Source organism: Borostomias antarcticus, assembly GCF_949987555.1.
Source record: "Borostomias antarcticus genome assembly, chromosome: 19".
NCBI lineage: Eukaryota > Metazoa > Chordata > Actinopteri > Stomiiformes > Stomiidae > Borostomias > Borostomias antarcticus.
Window position 1 is genome coordinate 14,726,456 of NC_140252.1, and position 18,981 is coordinate 14,745,436.

The 18,981-nt window shown below is 47.7% G+C and overlaps 3 protein-coding genes across 3 annotated transcripts in view; 2 read left to right on the plus strand and 1 right to left on the minus strand.

Annotated features, from left to right (window-relative positions):
- aig1 (androgen-induced 1 (H. sapiens)) overlaps positions 1-1,317 on the plus strand; it is a gene marked incomplete at both ends in the record, with an annotated part of 27,032 nt that extends 25,715 nt beyond the window's left edge. The window contains one exon of the mRNA XM_084453340.1: positions 1,198-1,317. Coding sequence (XP_084309466.1) covers positions 1,198-1,317 — 120 coding nt within the window. The remainder of the gene's footprint in view (positions 1-1,197) is intronic.
- Positions 1,318-9,599: 8,282 nt separating this feature from the next.
- Positions 9,600-12,837, minus strand: adat2 (adenosine deaminase tRNA specific 2). Its single transcript, XM_084453625.1, has 6 exons — positions 12,677-12,837; positions 12,465-12,569; positions 12,103-12,253; positions 11,844-11,950; positions 10,804-10,876; positions 9,600-10,471 (listed from the first exon to the last, which is right to left on the minus strand). The coding sequence occupies exons 1-6, from the start codon at positions 12,770-12,772 to the stop codon at positions 10,443-10,445; spliced, it is 561 nt and encodes a 186-aa protein (XP_084309751.1). The 5' UTR covers positions 12,773-12,837; the 3' UTR covers positions 9,600-10,442.
- A 183-nt stretch (positions 12,838-13,020) lies between these two features.
- On the plus strand, positions 13,021-17,557 carry pex3 (peroxisomal biogenesis factor 3). The gene is made up of 12 exons (XM_084454012.1): positions 13,021-13,148; positions 13,456-13,587; positions 13,707-13,788; positions 13,896-13,939; positions 14,166-14,284; positions 14,395-14,461; positions 14,575-14,629; positions 14,771-14,999; positions 15,122-15,192; positions 15,406-15,528; positions 15,681-15,777; positions 16,300-17,557. Exons 1-12 carry the CDS (start codon positions 13,076-13,078, stop codon positions 16,381-16,383), a joined length of 1,176 nt encoding a protein of 391 aa, XP_084310138.1. The 5' UTR covers positions 13,021-13,075; the 3' UTR covers positions 16,384-17,557.
- The last annotated feature ends 1,424 nt before the right edge of the window (positions 17,558-18,981 follow it).

An 18,981-nucleotide genomic window follows, 5' to 3' on the forward strand; every position in this document is an offset into this window, starting at 1 on the left:
CCCTTCTCTGCAAACATTCTAAATATTAATAGTTCATATCTTTGTCTAACAGGCAGTAAGGAGCCAAGGGCAAGCAGTTTACAGAATAACTGAAAAATTGTAATCATCGAGCCACACTTTCCCAGAACCACTAACCCTCTCTCCCTCTCTCTCTTTCTGTCTTTCTCTCTCTCTGTCTTTCTCTTTCTCTATCCATCTCTCTCTCTCTACTCTTTCTCCCAACTCTACACAAATAACTTTATTGGCATGAGATACTGTACACAGTAAATAATGCCAAAGCAGGTCAACAAAAACAAAACATCAAGATTCAAGATTCAATACTTTATTGCCAAACTTTCAGGTCGTTAGGAATTTGTTTCAGTGTGCTCTTCGTAACAGGACGAACCACACAACAACATAAAAACAAGATCAAAACTACACAGGATCACATTTTACAGAAAATAAAGGGCATACATGTCATACAGTACTTAGCTAAAGTGACTGGTGAGAATACTGTGCAAAAGTGCAATAAGAAGATAATACAATTTAAAAACTGTGCAAATCATTCAGACCCAGTAGAAGAGTCTTGTACTGTCTTCCTGAGGTATTGGTGAAGGGATGGACGTTTATTTAGGAATGTAATGGTTCTACAGCATGTACTGTGAAGAAAGCAGGATGTTTTTGTTTTTGTGGTTCTCAACCTTCTACCTGATGGAAGGGCAGTGAGAAGGGAGTTGGCGGGGTGAGTATGGTCCAGTAGGATTTTCAATCGCTGTATGCGGGCCTCATAGATGTATGAGATGGAGGGCAGTTTGCAGCCAATAATTTCCCCGGCCGTGTGGACAACCCTGTCAAACTGCAGCCTCTACTGGACTGTAGAGTTGCCGTACCAGACAGTGATTGAGAAAGTAAGTATACTCTCGATGGCGGCTCGGTAGAACTGTACCATCCCGTTGCAGGCCACTCCAAATTTCCTCAACTGGCGGAGGAAAAGAAGCCTCTGGTGGGGTTTTTTAGTGATACAGCATAAGTTGTCCTCCCATTTCAGTGATGATGGATTGTGGTGCCTAAAAACTTGATGATGTTCACATGCTCCACTTCCACTCCACTGAAGGACAAGGTCTGGGATACTTTCCCCCCTTTGAACATTGAACATCTCTCTCTCTTTCTCTCTCTCCCTCCCTCCCTCCCTCCCTCTCTCTCTCCCTCCGCCCACAGCACACCACAGTCCTGCCCTTCATCATCATCGAAATGAGGACCACGCATCACCAGTATCCCAGCAGGCTCGGCGGTCTGGTGGCCGTGTGCAGCTTTGCAGTGGGATACGTTCTATGGTAAGAACTACTTCCTGTACAAAATAACTACTTCCTGTAGATAAAAGCAACTTCCTTTAAATAGGAAACCTCTTCCGGTACATAGGAACCTCTTCCTGCCTTGTCGGCCAGCATCATCTCTTTCCTCTAGATAACTTCTCTTCCATCCTCACACACAACAGACCACTTCTCCTCCACCCTCAAGTCCTCCTCCTCTCTTTTCTAATCATTTTGTCTAATCAGTCATTTCTAATAATACACCCTCTTTTCCTCTCCGCTACTTCTCCCAGCATGACAACATGTCGCTGCAAGCCCCTCCAGACCATAGTGGGATGGTGACAGTAGTAGTAGTAATGTTAGAACCTGACCCTGACCAATGCATGTTAACTCTCTATGTAATGTTGACCAAAACCTAAAAATATTTTACAAAATTGGTAATAAAATGAATAAAATAAAATTGAAATACCCCCCCCCCCCCTCCCTGAAAATGGTATACCTACCTGTAAGTGCAATTGCGACGTCATGTAGGTCAGGTTTGGGGAGGACACATTCACTGGACCCCAGTCATTGCTTTGTTTGGGCCTGACTATAGCCACCAGCCTGGGTGGAGGAGAGGGGTGTGAACGGTCTGAAGCACCTGAGGTATCAGTTGGCACACACACACACACACACACTCTCTCTCTCTCTCTCTCTCTCTCTCTTTCTCTCTGTCTCTCTCTCACACACACACACACACACACACTCTCGCTCTCTCTCTTTCTCTCTCTCTCACACACACACACACACCCACACACACACACTCTCACTCACTCTCTCTCTCTCTCACACACACACACCTCGCTCAGTCCTAATCCTCGAGGGGAACTTAAGAGGATTGCGATGGCAGAGACTCTCAGGGTCAGGGGAGCTGTCTGCAAGGGGGGGGGGGGGGTGGAAGGGGAGGGACAGGGAAAATACAGGGGTTTGTTAAATCCATAGCCTGACTTAGACTGGGGATTACCTATCTGGAGAGGGAATGAGAGAGATTGAGGAAAAGAGAGAGAGAGGGAGATGGGTAGGGGAGAACGGAGGGAGAGAGAAAAAGAAGGTTGTCAGGCTGAAAGCAGCATGAGTTAAGCTTCAGCCATAGACAAGTTGGACATGTACAGCCCTGAGACTGTCAAATACCATCACTCACACACACAAACACACACACGCGCACACAAACACATGGTCACGCACAGCCACAAACACACAGCAATTGTGACAGCAATCAAGACTGCAGCGCAGAGATTCAGCTCGGTATCCACCCTGTCACAGATGATTAAGCCATTTAGACTTGTAGAAACGGAGCTTGATAGTTTGATTGGCTAAGGGTGTTTTTCAGTGTCAGGCATCATAACTGACTCAGACGAGCGTCCTTGTTTGCCCTCACAAAGGCACAAACCCTCCACTGCAACCTCGGCCCAAACTCAATCATTTCCTCAACAAATGAACACTAATTGATGTTAATTGATGTTGATTGGTGAACAAATGAGGTGATCATACAGGGCTTGCTCATTCCTCTCCCAGCAACCTACTCTGACTGATGGACTTACTGACTGGTTGACTGCCTAGCTAGACACAAATAAGACAGAAATGCTGATAAAACAGTATTACTACAGTTTTACTTAGTTACACAGGGAGCCGCCATCTTGTTCACGACTTCCAGAGCTAACTGGGGGGAGGGGCGTGTGGTACGAGTTCACGAGCTGAGAAAACAAGTGGTGAGGGGTGTTCCAGTTAAAACTGTAAGTAGTATCGCGTGGATCACGACTCCACGAGCCAAATGGAACGCAGCATTAGTGATTGATTGGCTTACTGGCTCGCTGACTGACTGATTTACAGGTTGACAGACTGACTCCCTAACTGGCTGACTAGCTGACTGACAGACTGACTGACTGACTGACTGTCTGCAGTGCAATCACTCTATAAGAGCCTGGTTGACCTGTACTCTGAAGGTGGCTGGAGGCATGGATGAGAGCCCCACACTGATTGGCCCTGAGTGTTTACAGGACACTATAAGAGGTTGGGATTGGCCTTTCTGACTAAAATCTCCACTTCCCATCGCATGGCCTGGTCTCGGTTCGCTCCGAGCAGAACCAGCATATTTAACGTTTACGTTCTCGTGTTCCACCACCAACATAGCATTCCTGAACAGGCTAAGAACGAAAAATAATGTTCCGTGGGTGTTAGCCTATTAAGACTCTATAGGCCTACAGTATTTCTTGTAAGGTATAATCAACAAGTCTAGGGTTGTGGTGGCCTTATTGCCAACAATATTAGCCTTGGTGATGTGTGCTGTAGTGTAGCCTTGTTGATGATCTTACAAGAAATATGCAACATTAGACCTATTCTACTACAAAGAACGAAAAAATACCATTATTAACCAGTTTTAAAGATTCCAAATTAACGTTTCTGTTCTGGAACAATTCAAAACCATTTCGTTTCCGTTCCTGTTTCTGTTCCTCGTAAAATACCGTTCGTTTTCCGTTTTCGTTTCCATTCCTTGAACCGGTTCGGAGCCTTGGTCTCTGGTGACCCTTGACCTTGTCTGTACGTTCCCCTCTGAGATGGCATCCCCAGCAACAGCAGGAGAGGTGTTTTGTCACATTCTGCAGAGCCTCTAACTCTCTTCTCTTGGATCAAAGCAAACCTCCATTTAACCCCGATAGTTGGACCTACTCTATATGTTCCCCACCAGTCCGGTTTTGCAATCACCCTCCCACCGGGGATGGAGCGAGACTGAGGTCAGACAGACAGAGACTGACACACAGTACATATGTGGAGGTGTGTAGACAAACTCTATAGTCTGACCCGACTCTCACCCAGCCCTGGAACCTGTAGACAAGCAGACAGACAGTGGGCGTAGATTGGAATCTCCTCCATATTTTCTGTCTGAACTCTCTCTCACTATCCCTCTCCCCCCCCCCCCCCCCCCACCGACCCCCCACCCACCCCCCCCCCCTCTCTCTCTCTCTCTGTCTCTCTCTCTCTTTCTCTCCCCACACACACCGTCTTTCTCTGGCATGCACAATGCAGACAAGCATAATGACAGTCCCCCTCCCCCCCCCCTCCCTCCAGGATGTGCTGGGTGCACCATGTGACGGGCGTGTGGGTGTACCCTCTGTTGGAGCAGATCGGGCCCCTGGCCAAGGTCCTCTTCTTCTCCTGCCTCACAATCCTAATCTCCCTCTACTACATCCTGGGGGAGATCCTTAACACCTACATCTGGGACTCCTGCACAAGAGGTTAGAGACCGTCTGTGTGTGTGTCTTCCTCGTCATTTGGGTGAGTTTGTACGTCCTCTCCCCCCCAGGCTCGGGGCCGAGGGGCTGTCCTTTTACCACCCCAAGCCTGGGTGAGGGGGTCACCCGGGCTATATATCCGGGCACACCTCCAGAAGCCACGTCACCGTTTCGTCATCCACGACCGCCAGGACACGTATTCAGTTGGGTTAGGCTGTAGGGATATATCAGACAGTCCTGGATGACGTGGTCTGCGGTTTGTTCGTCGGCGCCACACTCGCACACCACACAGGATGCCAAGCCTCATCTGTGCATCGATGAGCGGAAGCGTCCGACGCCGGTCTGGAGACGATTAAGCCTCACCCACACCGGTCTGGGTAAGTCCATCCCGGTAGAGGAAGGACCGGCGGCCAGGATAAAATCACGGAGTCTGGAGGTGTTCGCCTCCCACTCCGCACGCCAGGTGTAGTCTGCCCATCCTGCCTCACTGGTGTTAAGATCTCTGCATTGCTGCAGGAGATCTCGTGCGGCAGGCACAAAAGGGTGTCTCGACTTGAGACGCCGGGGAGCCTGTCGTGGAGCAGGTGGTTAGACTCCACGGCCCAGCAGGCTAGACGTGCTGTGGTTCCTGCGCGACGGAGGCCAGCGGGCTGGATGCCTGCAAGGATGGGAAGGTTGTCCACAGGAGTGGGACGCAGGCATCCTGTTACGATGCGCAAGGATTCGTTGATAGGCGGGTCGATGAGGCGGGTGTGAGCGCTGCGGCACCACACCGGTGCGCAGTATTGACTGGTGGAGTAGACCAGGGCTAGGGCTGCCGTACGCAGGGTTTTTGCCCCAGCGCCCCAGCCTGGTCGGACCAGTCGCCTCATCAACGCCACAGGAGCTGTTAACTTCTTGCGCAGTGACTCGAGGTGTCGGCGGAACGTGAGTGACCTGTCCAATGTCACACCAAGATAGGTTGGTTCGGCGCAGCACTGCAGGAGTGTTCCATCAATGTATATTCGGGGCTCACGTTTGTGTGTGTGTGTGTGTGTGTGTGTGTGTGTGTGTGTGTGTGTGTGTGTGTGTGTGTGTGTGTGTGTGTGTGCTCGTAGATCTTAAGGCCTGCCCATGGTTTACAAGCTATTCTCGCAAACAGAAAAAAATTTTTGTTGTGTCTATTCAATCTGCCGTTATGGAGGTCACTAAAGGCATACTGCAGGGGTCAATTCTAAGTCCTTTACGTTTCACCATACAGTTTATATTAGGAACATCAAATCCCTTTTGAAAATGGCCATAAGGTGCTGGTTCTGTAATTGAGAGAGTACCCTCTCACAAGTATCTTGGGATTATTATTGATGAAAAGCGGTCCTTCAAAATGCATGTTAATGAGCTAAGTAAAAAGTTAAGGGTGTTTGGGTTCTTTTATATAAATAAGTCATGTTTTTGGCATGATGATAGAAAGCTTTTAGTACAGTCTGCTTTTATGTCAGTAATTGACTATGGCGACATTATTTATATACACGCTGCCTCTTCCACCTTGAAACAGCTTGGCACTGTTTATCATTCAGCCCTTAATTTTATTACTGGTCATCATTTTATAATGCATCATTGTAATCTATATCAGCTGGCCATCCCTGGCTGCTAGGACAACACATTTTCTCCTTTTTGTTTTCACACAAGGACAAAAGCTACCTAATTACATGACGTCCCTCATCACACGGCGCTCTAGTCATCACCAAACAAGATTTCAGGATTGGTTAGTTCTCGAGGTCCCTCATGTCAGAACCGAGCTGGGAAAAAAAAAAAAGCTTTTAGTTACTGTGCCCCTAGAGCTTGGAATGAGTTTCAAGAGACCATCAAATTGGATACCTTAAGGAGGCCGAGGTCTGTGCATGTTTTTAAATAATGCTGCCATGATGTTCATCAGTTTGAATTACGTAAATTGCGTGTGACTTGGGCTACAGCCTCAAACACGTTCCTGCTTCGCTAACGTTCTGAGATCCCAGCTGTTCTGACGGTCTCACGATCCTCCCTCCGTTCCTCTCTCCCAGCTGCTCTGACGGTCTCACGTTCCTCTCTCTCCGGTCCCACAGGTTTCCTGGACTCAGGCAAGTCCAAGGCCGACTGAACCCCGCCCCCATCGCACAGCATAACCCATCGCGCCGGCCAATCAGATGCAGCCTTCACAGCCGCCGCCAAGACAGCCCCCCACCCCCGTCCCCATTCTAGATCTCTTCTGTTTCCTGTCTCTGTTCAGGAGACACTGCTGACAGCGGTCTGGTCTTCATCAGTGGCGAGGAGGAGGAGGACGGTCTGAATCCACCTCCTCCAGCTGAAGGACTGTTTCATTCTGACATCATCATATTAGTATTAGTATTTAATCAACCTGTCTATCTACTCCACAAACTGCAGCATTGGCCTGTCTGAACCCCCGGTATACTGTCTGTATGAACAGAATGAACCTTCTTATACAGGTAGTACAATATCTATCTTCAGATGCTTTCAGGCTTGGTGGCAGCGTTAGCTAAAGCTGTGTATCAGGATTACGATTTCTATATGTGCTTTAGCCAACTACTAAACCTCCTGTTGCCTATGTTATCTCGTTACCTGTTGTCTAGGTATGGAATATAGTAGAATAGTATAATATAGTATAGTATAGTATAGAATAGAGTGAGGTTGCCTACAGTGAAAATTAGCCTTCTGTCTTCTGTCTATAGAGGCTTACAATACAGTTATAGCTAGATTAGACTGGGTGTTGGCTAAAGCACACTGATCAACCTGTGTATGAAAGCACGTAGCTACAGATTGCGGAGCCAGGCTAGGTATCCGCTACATATCCCAGCAACACCAGTCTGGTCCTGGTTGCTGGTGTCTTTTGCCAGCCAGTAGTAGCAGTGACGCTAACGTGGCCCTGGTCGTTCGAGTCTTGGTTTTGTAAACAACTCCCAGCTTTTGACACTGGAGGTCTGTATGTACAGTATGGTCTTTCAATAAAAGGTGTTATAAGTTATGTAGAGCCAGAAGTACTTGTGGTTTTGTGTGCGAGTGTGCGACTGTGTGTGTGTGTGTTCCTTCATCCGTGTGTGTGTGTCTGTGTGTGTGCGTGTGTGTGTGTGTGAGAGAGAGAGAAAGGGTCACACCACAGCTCTTCTCTTCACACACTCACATTACACCAAGTTCCCTGGGAATGGAAGCCCAGTCATTCAATTAAAAAGAAAAATCACCAAACTAGTGATTTAGCGTTTGGCCTATATTTTTTCTGGCGCTCGTTGCCTGGCTCTCAGACATAGCCGCTGCCCAAACATAACAATTCCTTTGTGGAGACCTGGACAAGCCTTTTAATGAGAAACACACGCACACACACACACATTCTCTCTCTCACACACACACACAGGCTCAGTTTCTCTCTTGCACACACACACACAAGCACACACTCTCTAGACCAGAAGAGGGTTAGCTTTGACACTCAAACCAGAGGTTCTTAGCGGAATAGAATGTACTGTGGTGTTTTTGAAATTCCCATTTTTAACAGTTATTCCAAATGTATGTTTGCGCAGCCCGGGATTGCAACCTCAGACAGGCCTGCTGTCACCATACAGCCAGTAATGTAAACCCTCTATATCATAGATAGATTGGTATGTGTGAGTGGGTGTAAGTTTGTTGACAGATGTGGTTGTAACTGCCCTGTCCGTCATCATCAGACAGACGAGAGTGTGTGTGTGTGTGTGTTTGAAGTTGAAGCCACCATGTTTAAGATGTGCAGCCAGTTGGATACGCGCCTGAGGTCTCTCCAGATGATCAGGGTAGACACGTCTCATGGAAGATACGCGTGTGAAAAGATGTCTTTTATCAAATTTCTGACAGGTAAAAAAAAAAAAAAAAAGTTAAGTAAAACTTAGAACCAACCAACATTGCAAAATACACCCCACTTTCCTTTTCATAGCTGAAATCTATCTGATGTTTAAAAACAACGTCATTTTGATCCCTACAACATCAATGTGATGGTAAACTTTAATATCTTCAGAGCGCTACTTTCCGAAAACACCTTTTTGAAGTGGAGCAGAAATAGGCTCCTCAGACTGGAGCTCTCTCATCCTGATCGGGGATGACACATCCAAGTGTGTGTGTGTGTGTGTGTGTGTGTGTGTCAGAGCAAAAAAGTGTGTACAGAGGCTAAGTGTGACATCTGGCAGTGTGTGTGTGTGTGTGTATGTGTTTGTTTAAGTGTCAATTTGTCATGGCGGAGTGTGTGTGTGTGTGTGCGCGTCTGTCTGTGTGTGTGTGTGAGCACCGACAGAGCCTGATAACGAGAGAACAACACTTCCTGGTCTCTTCATTATCACTTAAGGTCCCCTGCACGAGGTGACGAATCAAACTCAGCCGGCGGATTCAGCGCATGCATTCATTACCATAGTCATGAGCAGAAAACAGTGTTTACTAAGCAGATAAACGCACATAGGAGAGAAACACGCAGCTTAGTCAAAGCCGGTCTAAAATGTCTATCTAAATAAGTCCTCCGGGTTAAATGCAGGGAGGGAGACAGGAAGTCAGACAGGAAGACGGGCATGCGGAGAAATGGGCTCAAAACTTAAATGTAGAGCTGAGCCATGCTGCCTTCCGGCACCGACAATTTAGAGCACAGATCCTTTGGCAAAGGTGTGTGTGTGTGTGTGTGTGTGTGTGTGTGTGTGTGTGTGTGTGTGTGTGTGTGTGTGTGTGTGTGTGTGTGTGTGCGCCGGATGCGTGTGGGAGGCTGAGTGTGCGTACAGTGCCAGTCTTCAGCAGGGTTCCTGAGTGCTACTTTGGCCGGAACTGTTCCTCTCCACTGGAGTGACCTTCAAAATCTGGTTCCACCCTTAGAACAGGAGAACACTCGCACACACACACACACACACAGGCACATACAGCTCTCTGAACGGCATGGGTGTGAAATCTCTCCTCCAGCTCACTCACCTCAGCATCGAACACTCAGGATCTTTACGGAGGGCTGAGTCACACGGCGCGCCGGAGAAAAGCTGTTATTATTAACTGAATAGAAATAATTACCATGCAAATGAGCGATCGTCACTCCACTTTATTGTAGCCAAGTCTCTCTTTCAAACACTCAAGACCACATGAACATCACTTGTGAAAGTGTCTTGGTTTCCTGTGGAAAAACCTATTTTGAAAAAATCGATTTTAATTAAAAAATAAAATAAAACATGAAAAAGAGAGTAGTGGCTAAACGATACATAATCTGGCCCATATTTGGTAAGTGGTAAATGGACTGCACTTATATAGCGCTTTTATTAAAAGCACTTTACAATGGCCTCTCAATGGTGCCCTGGTGGCTCATCGGTTAAGGCGCGTACCACATTGAGGCTAGTCCTTCTCGTAGCGGCCCGGGTTGAAATCTGGCCTGGGCCCTGTGCTGCATGTCCTCCTCTCTCTCTCTCCCACCTTTACTGTTAGTCTACACTGTCCTATATAATAATAAATAGGAAATGCCAAAAAATATCTTTAAAAAAAACCAATGGCCTCTAATTCACCCATTCACACGTACATTCACACACCAATGGCGGCAGCTGCCATGCAAGGTGCCAGCCTGCTCATTAAGAGCAATTTGGGGTTCAGTGTCTTGCCCAAGGACACTTTGACATGTAGACAGGAGGAGCCGGGATTCGAACCGCCGACCCTGCGATCACTGGACGACCTGTTCTACCTCCTGAGCCGCAGCCGCCCCATATTTACAGAAAGACAGAGGATGGCGCTCCTTAAATCTGTCATTTAAGAAGCGTTCTCAGAGTCTATGGAGGAACCACTTTGTTTCTCCACCTCTTCCTCCTCTTCTCATCCTCCCTCGCTAGTCTGGGCTCTCTCCTGGTCCACTAGCACCACCTGGTGGACATGGGCGGTAGTCTCAGTCTTTCCTTGTCCTGGGGCTGGGTGCTGGAATAAATATAACAACAAAGGGGTTTCTAAGGACAATCACCATGTCTATCCACTCTGAGACTGCAGTGTTGGCCTATCTGAACCCCCGGTAAACTGTCTGTATGAACAAAATTAAACTTCTTATAAGGGTACAATATCCATCTTTAGATGCTTTCAGGCTTGATGGCAGCGTTAGCTAAAGGGGTGTATCAGGATTTGGATTCCTATATGTGCTTTAGCCAACTCCTAAAGCTCCTGTTATCAAGGAAGGATTATTAAGGTGCCATGTACTATATTAAAGTTACATGATCAGATAAAATATGATACACACTGTGACAGTAGGTTCTCACCGTTAGGATTCTCCTGTTTGTAGAAGGTCTTCAGCATCTCGATGGCCTCCTCGGCTCTGAACCCAGACACACACTGAACCGGAACATGAAAAAGAATCATGGTGAGGTCACTTCCCTTCCTGATGTGTCTGTTGACATTTCATTGAGTCATTCCAATCAGGCTTTCAACAGAATGCTAGCCTCAAAGCAGTGTGTACCAGAATGGGAGGTTACAGGTTCAATACCCATGAGTACCAGTGCCCTACTACTACTACTACTACTACTACCACCACTACTAATACTAGTATAGCTACTAGTATAACTACGACTACCACCACCTCTGCTAATAATATTAGTACTACTGCTACAACTACTACAAGTGTAACCCATATGTTTCCGCTTGCCCATAGGTTGATTCAAGCTCTAGTCTCCCACAGGACAAACACTGTTTTAACTACACTGATCTGATTCTGATGAAAAGCTAGCTCTTCATCAGCGTGGCTGGATGGTATTTATACTGGGAGAGTGAGTTTAACCAATAACTCGCTACTTACTCAGGACTCACAAGAACTCACTTTCACTCAGTTACACTTGTAGTACTATCAGTACTTTCAACACTTTGAGATTGTCTGACAATGAAAAGTGGTAAATGGTAAATGGACTGAACTTATATAGTGCTTTTATTCAAAGCGCTTTACAATGGCCTCACATTCACCCATTCACACATTCACACACCAATGGTGGCGACTGCCATGCAAGGTGCTAGCCTGCTCATTGGGATCAATTTGGGGTTCAGTGTCTTGCCCAAGGACATTTCGACATGTGGACAGGAGGAGGTGAGATTTGAACAGCCGACTCTATGATTATTGGACGACCCATTCTACTACTGAGCCACAGCCGCCCGCTTTATACATAAAACAAATTATTTATTTATTATTATGTATCACTACTTCTACTACTACTGTCGTCACTACTACTACTAGTAGTAGTACTACTACTTATACTACTACTGCTGCTACTACAGTATGCAAGACACAGGTCTCTGAGGTGGCCTACAGTACCTTGAACGTCCTCCCAGTGTGGGCGAGGTCAGCTGAGGAGATGTCCAGGACGGAGCCACAGCCTCCAAACCGTTCGTTCCTACAGCCGTACACCACCATGGGGATGTCTGGGATACTGTTAAAGACAAGCTGCTCTCCACATCACACACACACACTAATTCTACTGTGTTTGACCCCAGCCTGATGCTCAGAGCGGCGTTAGTAGTAGGCTAGTTCCAGAACGTCAGCGATATCACACAGGAGGAGGAAGTGAGGATACTGCACAGACGCAGCGCTCCGGCACACATGACGCAGGGCTCCACGGTCACGTACAGCACGGTCTGCTCACACACCGTCTGGTAGTCCACGTTTCTATGGCGACACCATTCTAGAATCTGGTCCAAGGCCACCATTTCAGCGTGGCGCGTTGCCTAGGAACACAGGGAAAAGGTTGACGTGGGGTGCCAGACTGGAGAGGAGGAAACCCCCATTATGTGATTAATATCACAAACAACTGGTTTGATAGTATCAGAGTGTGATACACAATGCAATCTAGCAGAAATTGTATTTCGGCTTGGCCTTAAATGGTTATATCACTGCACTCTATTCTACTGGGATGTGATCCTAAACATCATCACTTACATTTTTGGTTTCATTCACCTCGTTCCTCCCTTTGCCTAGGATCTCACTGTTGTAGACCATGAGACACCCAACAGGCACCTCTCCATTCTCTAAAGCCTCTTTAGCCTGCAGGGAGCGATTACAATAACAGTGACCGACTGAAGAAATTATTGGTTTTAGTGAATGTGTAACGTGAGAATAGGCTGCTAGCTAGCTGCAGGCAGCAACTGTACCATATCAAAGGCAATGGCCATCCATCTCTCGATATCCTCATCACTTGGCTGAGAAAACTCCCTGGGAACGGTACTTTCCTTGCTCTCTGTCCCCATACTAAAGCAACAGCATTGAATTAGTAATCCGCTGCTAAACAAAAATAACCATCAACATTTGAAGACCTCAAAGTGAAAACGTAGTGAAATATCCCATGCGTGGAAACGGCATGTTACTCTGCGGGGGAACATAATATCGGTGGGACCGTTCAGGCATTGCTGCTGATCACAGATGCGTAATATGTTGCTCTGTGCTCATGTATGTGTGACAGGTCACTAGTTGGCAGTGACATGTGCAAAGTGACAAGAAGCTAGCGCTGCTTACTTTGTTTTTCGGTTTGGAAACCCGTCGTCGTTCCCAGAATGTTTTCATCCGCATGGAATTTTCTGAAACGCCACAAAAGGAAATTCTTTTTCGCAGGGGCTTTCGTCGGAGGTAAGCTAAAACAAGATAGCTAACTATCAAGCGAGTCAGTTTAACAGATTCATCTTGGGACACTTTCAGACTTCTTATTCTTAATTGGTCTGTAATCAATCTGAGTGTCGACATACTACGAAATTAGATCATTGTCTTGCTAACATAGCCAGCTACAGGATTAGATGACTAACGTTGACGTATGTGGATTTAGTTAGCTATAGTGCTAACTAGCATGGCAGGAAACCCACGCTTCATTATGCCGTGGCTTGGCATTCACTTCTATGATTTTTTTTGCCTTGAACTATACTCTCTTTACTAACCTCAGGTGTATATTTCCTGGGTAAATATGCCCAGAAGAAGATCCAGGAGATTCAGGAGCGAGAGGCGGCAGAGTACATCTCCCAGGCCCGAAGACAGTTCCACTTCGAGAGCAACCAGCGGACCTGCAACATGACAGGTAAGTTATCTCGGGCAGAACGGGAACATGACGGGTTAACCAGGGTAGGGTACAGGGGTTGGTTTGGGACTGGGCCCAGGCCTGATTGTGAATCCTCTCCTAATGTCACTTTCCTGCAGTGTTGTCCATGCTGCCCACACTACGAGAAGCCATCATCCACCTCCTCAGCTCAGAGTACCTCACTGCACTGTTGAGGACCAAGTAAGAGGCTGCAGTGACTTTCTGTCACGACTCACATATACACACACAGCTCTGTCTGCCAGAGGGCACTGTCTGGTCTCTGTTTAATGCCATTATCTCCCTCACAGACCAGCAAATAAGCTAGAAATCTGGGAGGACCTCAAGATTATCAGTAAGTTGTTCCATTACAGTAACATAGCAACATCCACAACCGCCTTCGGTGTCACAGTTTCTTAAGAGACCAATACTTTTTATTTTTTTTACCATGCCCTGTCCTTTTCTCTCCTCTCCCCTTTCCTGTCCTCTTCTCTCTCCTCTCCTCTCCTTTCTCTTGTCCTCTCTCCTCTCTTGTCCTCTCCCCTCCTCTCTCCTCTCTTAACCGGTCCTGTCCTCTCCAGGCTTCACGCGCAGCATAGTGTCCGTCTACAGCACCTGCATGCTGGTGGCTCTGCTGAGGGTCCAGCTCAACATCATAGGAGGCTACCTCTATCTGGACAACTCCTGCAGGAACGGAGTGGTGAGTCTAGAGATGTGTGTGTAAGTGTATGTCAGTCTGTCTGTGCGTGTGTGCGTGCGCGCGTGCGTGTGTGTGGAGCTGACCTGTGTGTGTGTGTGTTGTCCTCCAAGGCTCCCCTGGCCCCTCCGGAGGTCCAGCAGCAGTACCTCTCCAGTATCCAGCACCTCCTGGGAGACGGTAAGACCTATGACCTTTAACCTCCTTGATTTGATGACAGCTGTTTTACTATGGGTTGGCTTATGGACCACATACCGTACCCCTTGTGATCTCACTGTCTTCTCCTGCCCCAGGTCTGTCTGAGCTGGTGACTGTGGTGAAGAGAGCGGTCCAGGAAACATTAGGGGGGTGAGTCTGCCTCACACACACACACACACACACACACACATACAGGAGAATACAACACTGTTTGACTTTGACTTGGCCAATAACATGTGCTTGGATGTGTGTGGGTCGGCTGTGTGTGTGTGCGCGTGCATGCGTGTCCAGGGTGTCTCTGAAGCAGAGTCTGTCCCTGCTGGAGCTGGAGCAGCAGCTGAGTCTCATCAGAGCCCAGGTGGAGGGCGGGGCCGCGGGGGGGTCGGGCGTGGAACCCACGTCGGGGGCGGCGCCCGCGGAGGAGGGGGCGGGGGGAGACCAGACGACCGCCGCCGCCTCACGCCGACAGCCTCTCTCCTGGTACATGATGCCCGATGAGGAAAACACGCTGGCTGCACAGGTGACCCTCCTCCTCTCGCCCGTCTACGCCCGGCCAAGAGGGCGCCATCCTGGTCCCACGCTCTCGTTAGCTAGCGCGTCCCGCGGGTGTGATGTCGTCCCTTCTCTGTGTGTGTCCTACAGGCGTGTGGCCTGACAGAAAACGACGTCATGACGATAAAACTGCTGAATGAGACCAGAGACATGTTGGACAGGTAAACGATGTGGGAGAGCGTGCCTGTGGACGGTGTGTGTGACTGTGAGAGTGTGTCCTAAGGTGACGTGTGTGTGTGTGTGTGTGTGTGTGTGTGTGTGTGTGTGTGTGTGTGTGTGTGTGTGTGTGTGTGTGTGTGTGTGTGTGTGTGTGTGTGTGTGTGTGTGTGTGTGTGTGTGTGTGTGTGTGTGTGTGTCCCTGTCCCTCCCTGCAGTCCAGATTTCCAGACGGTCCTCAACACCTGCCTCAACCGAGGTTTCAACCGTTTCCTTGACAACATGGCCGAGTTCTTCAAGCCCCCATCGGGAGACTCCACCCCAAGCTCCACGCCTGATAGGTCAGCTGCTGGAATGACATGGCGATCAACCAATCACCACACTATTTAAAGTTGCTTAACCTGTGGCTGTTAAACACGTCCTAACAGTTGTCCCCTTCGCTAATCCTCTCATCCCTCCTCTCCTCTCCTCCTCTCCTCCTCCCTCTCTCCAGTCTGTCTCAGGTCAGTCTGCCCCTGGCTAAGATCATCCCCATCGTGAACGGACAGATCCACTCTATCTGCAGTGAGATCCCCAGCCACTTCGTACAGGTGAGGACCAGGGGATGATGGGGGGGGTGGGGGGGTGGCTTTGCTACATCTTTGTGTCACAATAACATAAAGTTAGCGCTCTCAAAATGATATCCCCCCCCCCCTTGCTTAATATCCGTGTCCCGTTGTATGAGGCTATTTCGTTCTCGTAAAAAGTTTAATTCATTTAATAACTGGCCTTTTCGTTAGTAGTACGCTCATTCTTTTATTTAAGGCAGATTAGATTCAGTTTTCTATCAAATCATTAATATGTCCAAAAGCTTGCTGCACTAAAAGGGTTCTTGTCATAAAGCCCGCCTCCCAAACTGTCCGCCGCTGAAACAGAGGTTTACAGAGGCAGTGTTAGGTTTACCACGCTACTGGGTGGGCAGCGAACCCACGCACGCCGTCTGCAGAAACTGCCGCCACCGTCTGGCACAGTCTGCAGTAGTCTGCGGGGCAGATTCGCCACGTGGAATCGTCCGCAGACTTTCGCCACGTTCACTTTGAGCTCTCCCTCCCTCCCTCCCTCCCTCCCTCCAGGACCTGCTGATGATCGAACAGGTGAAGGAGTTCGCCGCCAACGTCTACGAGACCTTCAGCACCCCCCAGGAGCTGCAGAAATGATGGAGGGACCGAGGAGAAGAGAGAGAGAGAGAGAGATGCGGAAGAGTGGACGCAGCCTTGTTAGACCCCCCCCCCCACCACCACCACCAGGACCCTGCAATCCTGAGTGGAGAGAAGAAGTGCCCCTGCCCCCATCTCTCAGTCCCATGCCAGGGCAGAACTGCATAAGATGGGTACGAGGGTATGGGTATGAGGCTCCCTCTTCAAGGACTCCTGGTGAGGGGAAAATACTGTCTCTCCTCCCCATCTCTCCTTTTCCCCCCCCTCTCTCTCCCCCCCATCTCTCTCTCTCTCTCTCTTTCTCTTTCTCCTCAGACTGGAAGACTCTGTGTTCGTCCGTCTGGTCTTGGCGTGCGCGCTGAGTGTCGGTAGGGGAGTGAAGCGGTTAAGTTAGCTGGGCTCCCGTCTTCAGCCGCCGGGGGGAACGGGCGAGTCCGGCAGGGTCCTAGAGCCCGCTCCCCTGGGCGAGACTCGGTCGCAGCACTGGGGGGGGCCGCCGCCTGCCCGGTCACCTCCAGGCTGGAGCCCCTCTGCGTCATACGTAGCGTACTGGAAGGATTTTTTATTGCCTGTGACTCTGCTCCCAGCCAGTCCTCCCTGCGTACTGCTGTTGCGGAGCAAGTCTTCTCCCCGCCTGAAATACCCCATTTAAATTCTCGATGAATGACCATCTTAAACAGTCAGTATGAGTTTGTAATTGTTTTATATTCGTTTTATTACTATATAGAGACCAGATTATGTGTTCATCCCTCCTGCCTGAGTCTTGTGCCTCCACCAACAGCCTCTAGGTGTCAGTCATGTTCAACAGATTCACTCTCTTCTTCACCTGCTGCTCACACTGACTCCACCCCCACCTTCCTAGCGGTGCGCTGTTTTGTTCAGCTCAGCGTAACTGAAGTTTTGTTTACCTAGAAAATCATGTCTTCTTCACCTGGTCACGCTGACTCCACCCCACCTTCCTAGTACATAGTACACTGCAATCCTAGTGCACACCTTTTTATTCAGGGTGACTGAAGTTTTGTTTACCTAGAAAAACATGTGAAATGTACACGTTTTAGTATTTTAATCTTGGTTTGGGGGAGGACACTGAGATACACTGAGTTGAATGTAGGCCTGCCTAAGCCTGACAACATCCTCCCATTGTAACATAGTCCTGGATGACAGCTCTGAATGACTACACAATATCTACATGTTTGTATTGATTGATTGAAAAATATGTAATAAAGTAACACATTGATTTAATATAATCCATACAGCATTGTAAGTGACAACTCCTGGTTGTAATTATCAAATTATGCATATTCATGTCTGTCAACTGGTAGGAAATGGTCTTGTCCTCAGAGCTGAATGACATCTTCAAACAGTTCAAAAAAGTTTTTATCTCTTTATCTCTCTCTAAAATTCAAGCAGGAATTGGGTATGTTATGCTAAGATGTCCTTTCTATAGCAGTGAAATAAACCTTTCCATGGTCACAGCCAGGCCCATCTCAGCTGGTAGAGCATGACACAATTCATGCCCATGTTGGGCACCACTGAACATTTCACTGTACATGCTGGTATCCGCATCATGTAAACATGCAGGATTTATTTTAATGTAGTTGAAAATGTACATTTAGAGTAACTTTTAGAGACATTAAGTAGTCGGGGGGGAAAAAATGTGGACTGTGGTGCGTATCTAGATAAGATGATAAAACCTTGAAATTTGTCAACTCCAGAAGATATTAGACAAAGTTGATAGATTGGCCATGGTAATGTTTTAATTATCAAATCAACATTTTCCAATGCTTAACATAAACGGATATTTGTATTGGACAGCCAGGCACCCTCAGCTCCAAGCTGTAAATTTTCTAAAGCTCTGTTATTGGACTGAATTTTTGAAATTGTTGTAGCTGAGCCAAACAGCGGTCTACAAAGACCCAGTTATCTCAGAGGTCATGACTGATCCCTCTTAATTTTGAAATATTAAAATAATTAAAAACCTTACAAAAATCATCTTAAACACTATAGCGCTAATGTACATAACAGTATGCTAGAGTTGACATGTTTTTTGCCTTTTAAGAAAAAAATATTATTGAGGGTTGAACTTGTATATAGTAAAGCTGGTTTCTGATGTTTTTCATATTTGGATAACGGAAAGAAAAAAAAAATTTGTCCTGTTTCTGAAGAACTAAGTGAAACCAGTGGGACTTCCTACTGTATGAACTTCCTGGACTGAAACTTCCTACTAACTTCCTAGGTTGACATAATACAGGTTTTGAGGGGGAACTTTGAAATGGAACGGGGAAAAAGGCCAGTGACAGTTCTCAGAAGACAACCCACCCAACAGTTTTTGTTGTGCGTAGGCAAAGCTCTGGTATGTTGATTATAGGCCACAGTATACAGCCAACAGCCAGATGTCATCTTCTCTCCCTTTACATCTACCAACCAGAAGCTGACAGTATGTCGTTAGCAGACATAAGACAGCTGGCAGAGCGTGGCGGGCAGAACCCGTCGGCTTTGGGAGACTGCTCCACCCCGGAGGTGTCTGGTCTTTATCAGCATGAAATTGATTGATTGTGACCTTTCCTATAACAAGCCATCAGTATGTTGCGTTGGTTG

Coding starts and splice junctions, on each gene's coding strand:
- adat2 (XM_084453625.1), bottom strand. CDS start 12,772: ATGGGGACAGAGAGCAAGGAAAGTACCGTTCCCAGGGAGTTTTCTCAG. Junction 12,254..12,464: donor AGGTGAATGAAACCAAAAAT/GTAAGTGATGAT, acceptor CTGTGTTCCTAG/GCAACGCGCCACGCTGAAAT. Junction 10,877..11,843: donor ACACTGGGAGGACGTTCAAG/GTACTGTAGGCC, acceptor GTTCCGGTTCAG/TGTGTGTCTGGGTTCAGAGC.
- pex3 (XM_084454012.1), top strand. CDS start 13,076: ATGTTTTCATCCGCATGGAATTTTCTGAAACGCCACAAAAGGAAATTC. Junction 13,588..13,706: donor GCGGACCTGCAACATGACAG/GTAAGTTATCTC, acceptor ACTTTCCTGCAG/TGTTGTCCATGCTGCCCACA. Junction 15,778..16,299: donor TCCCCAGCCACTTCGTACAG/GTGAGGACCAGG, acceptor CCCTCCCTCCAG/GACCTGCTGATGATCGAACA.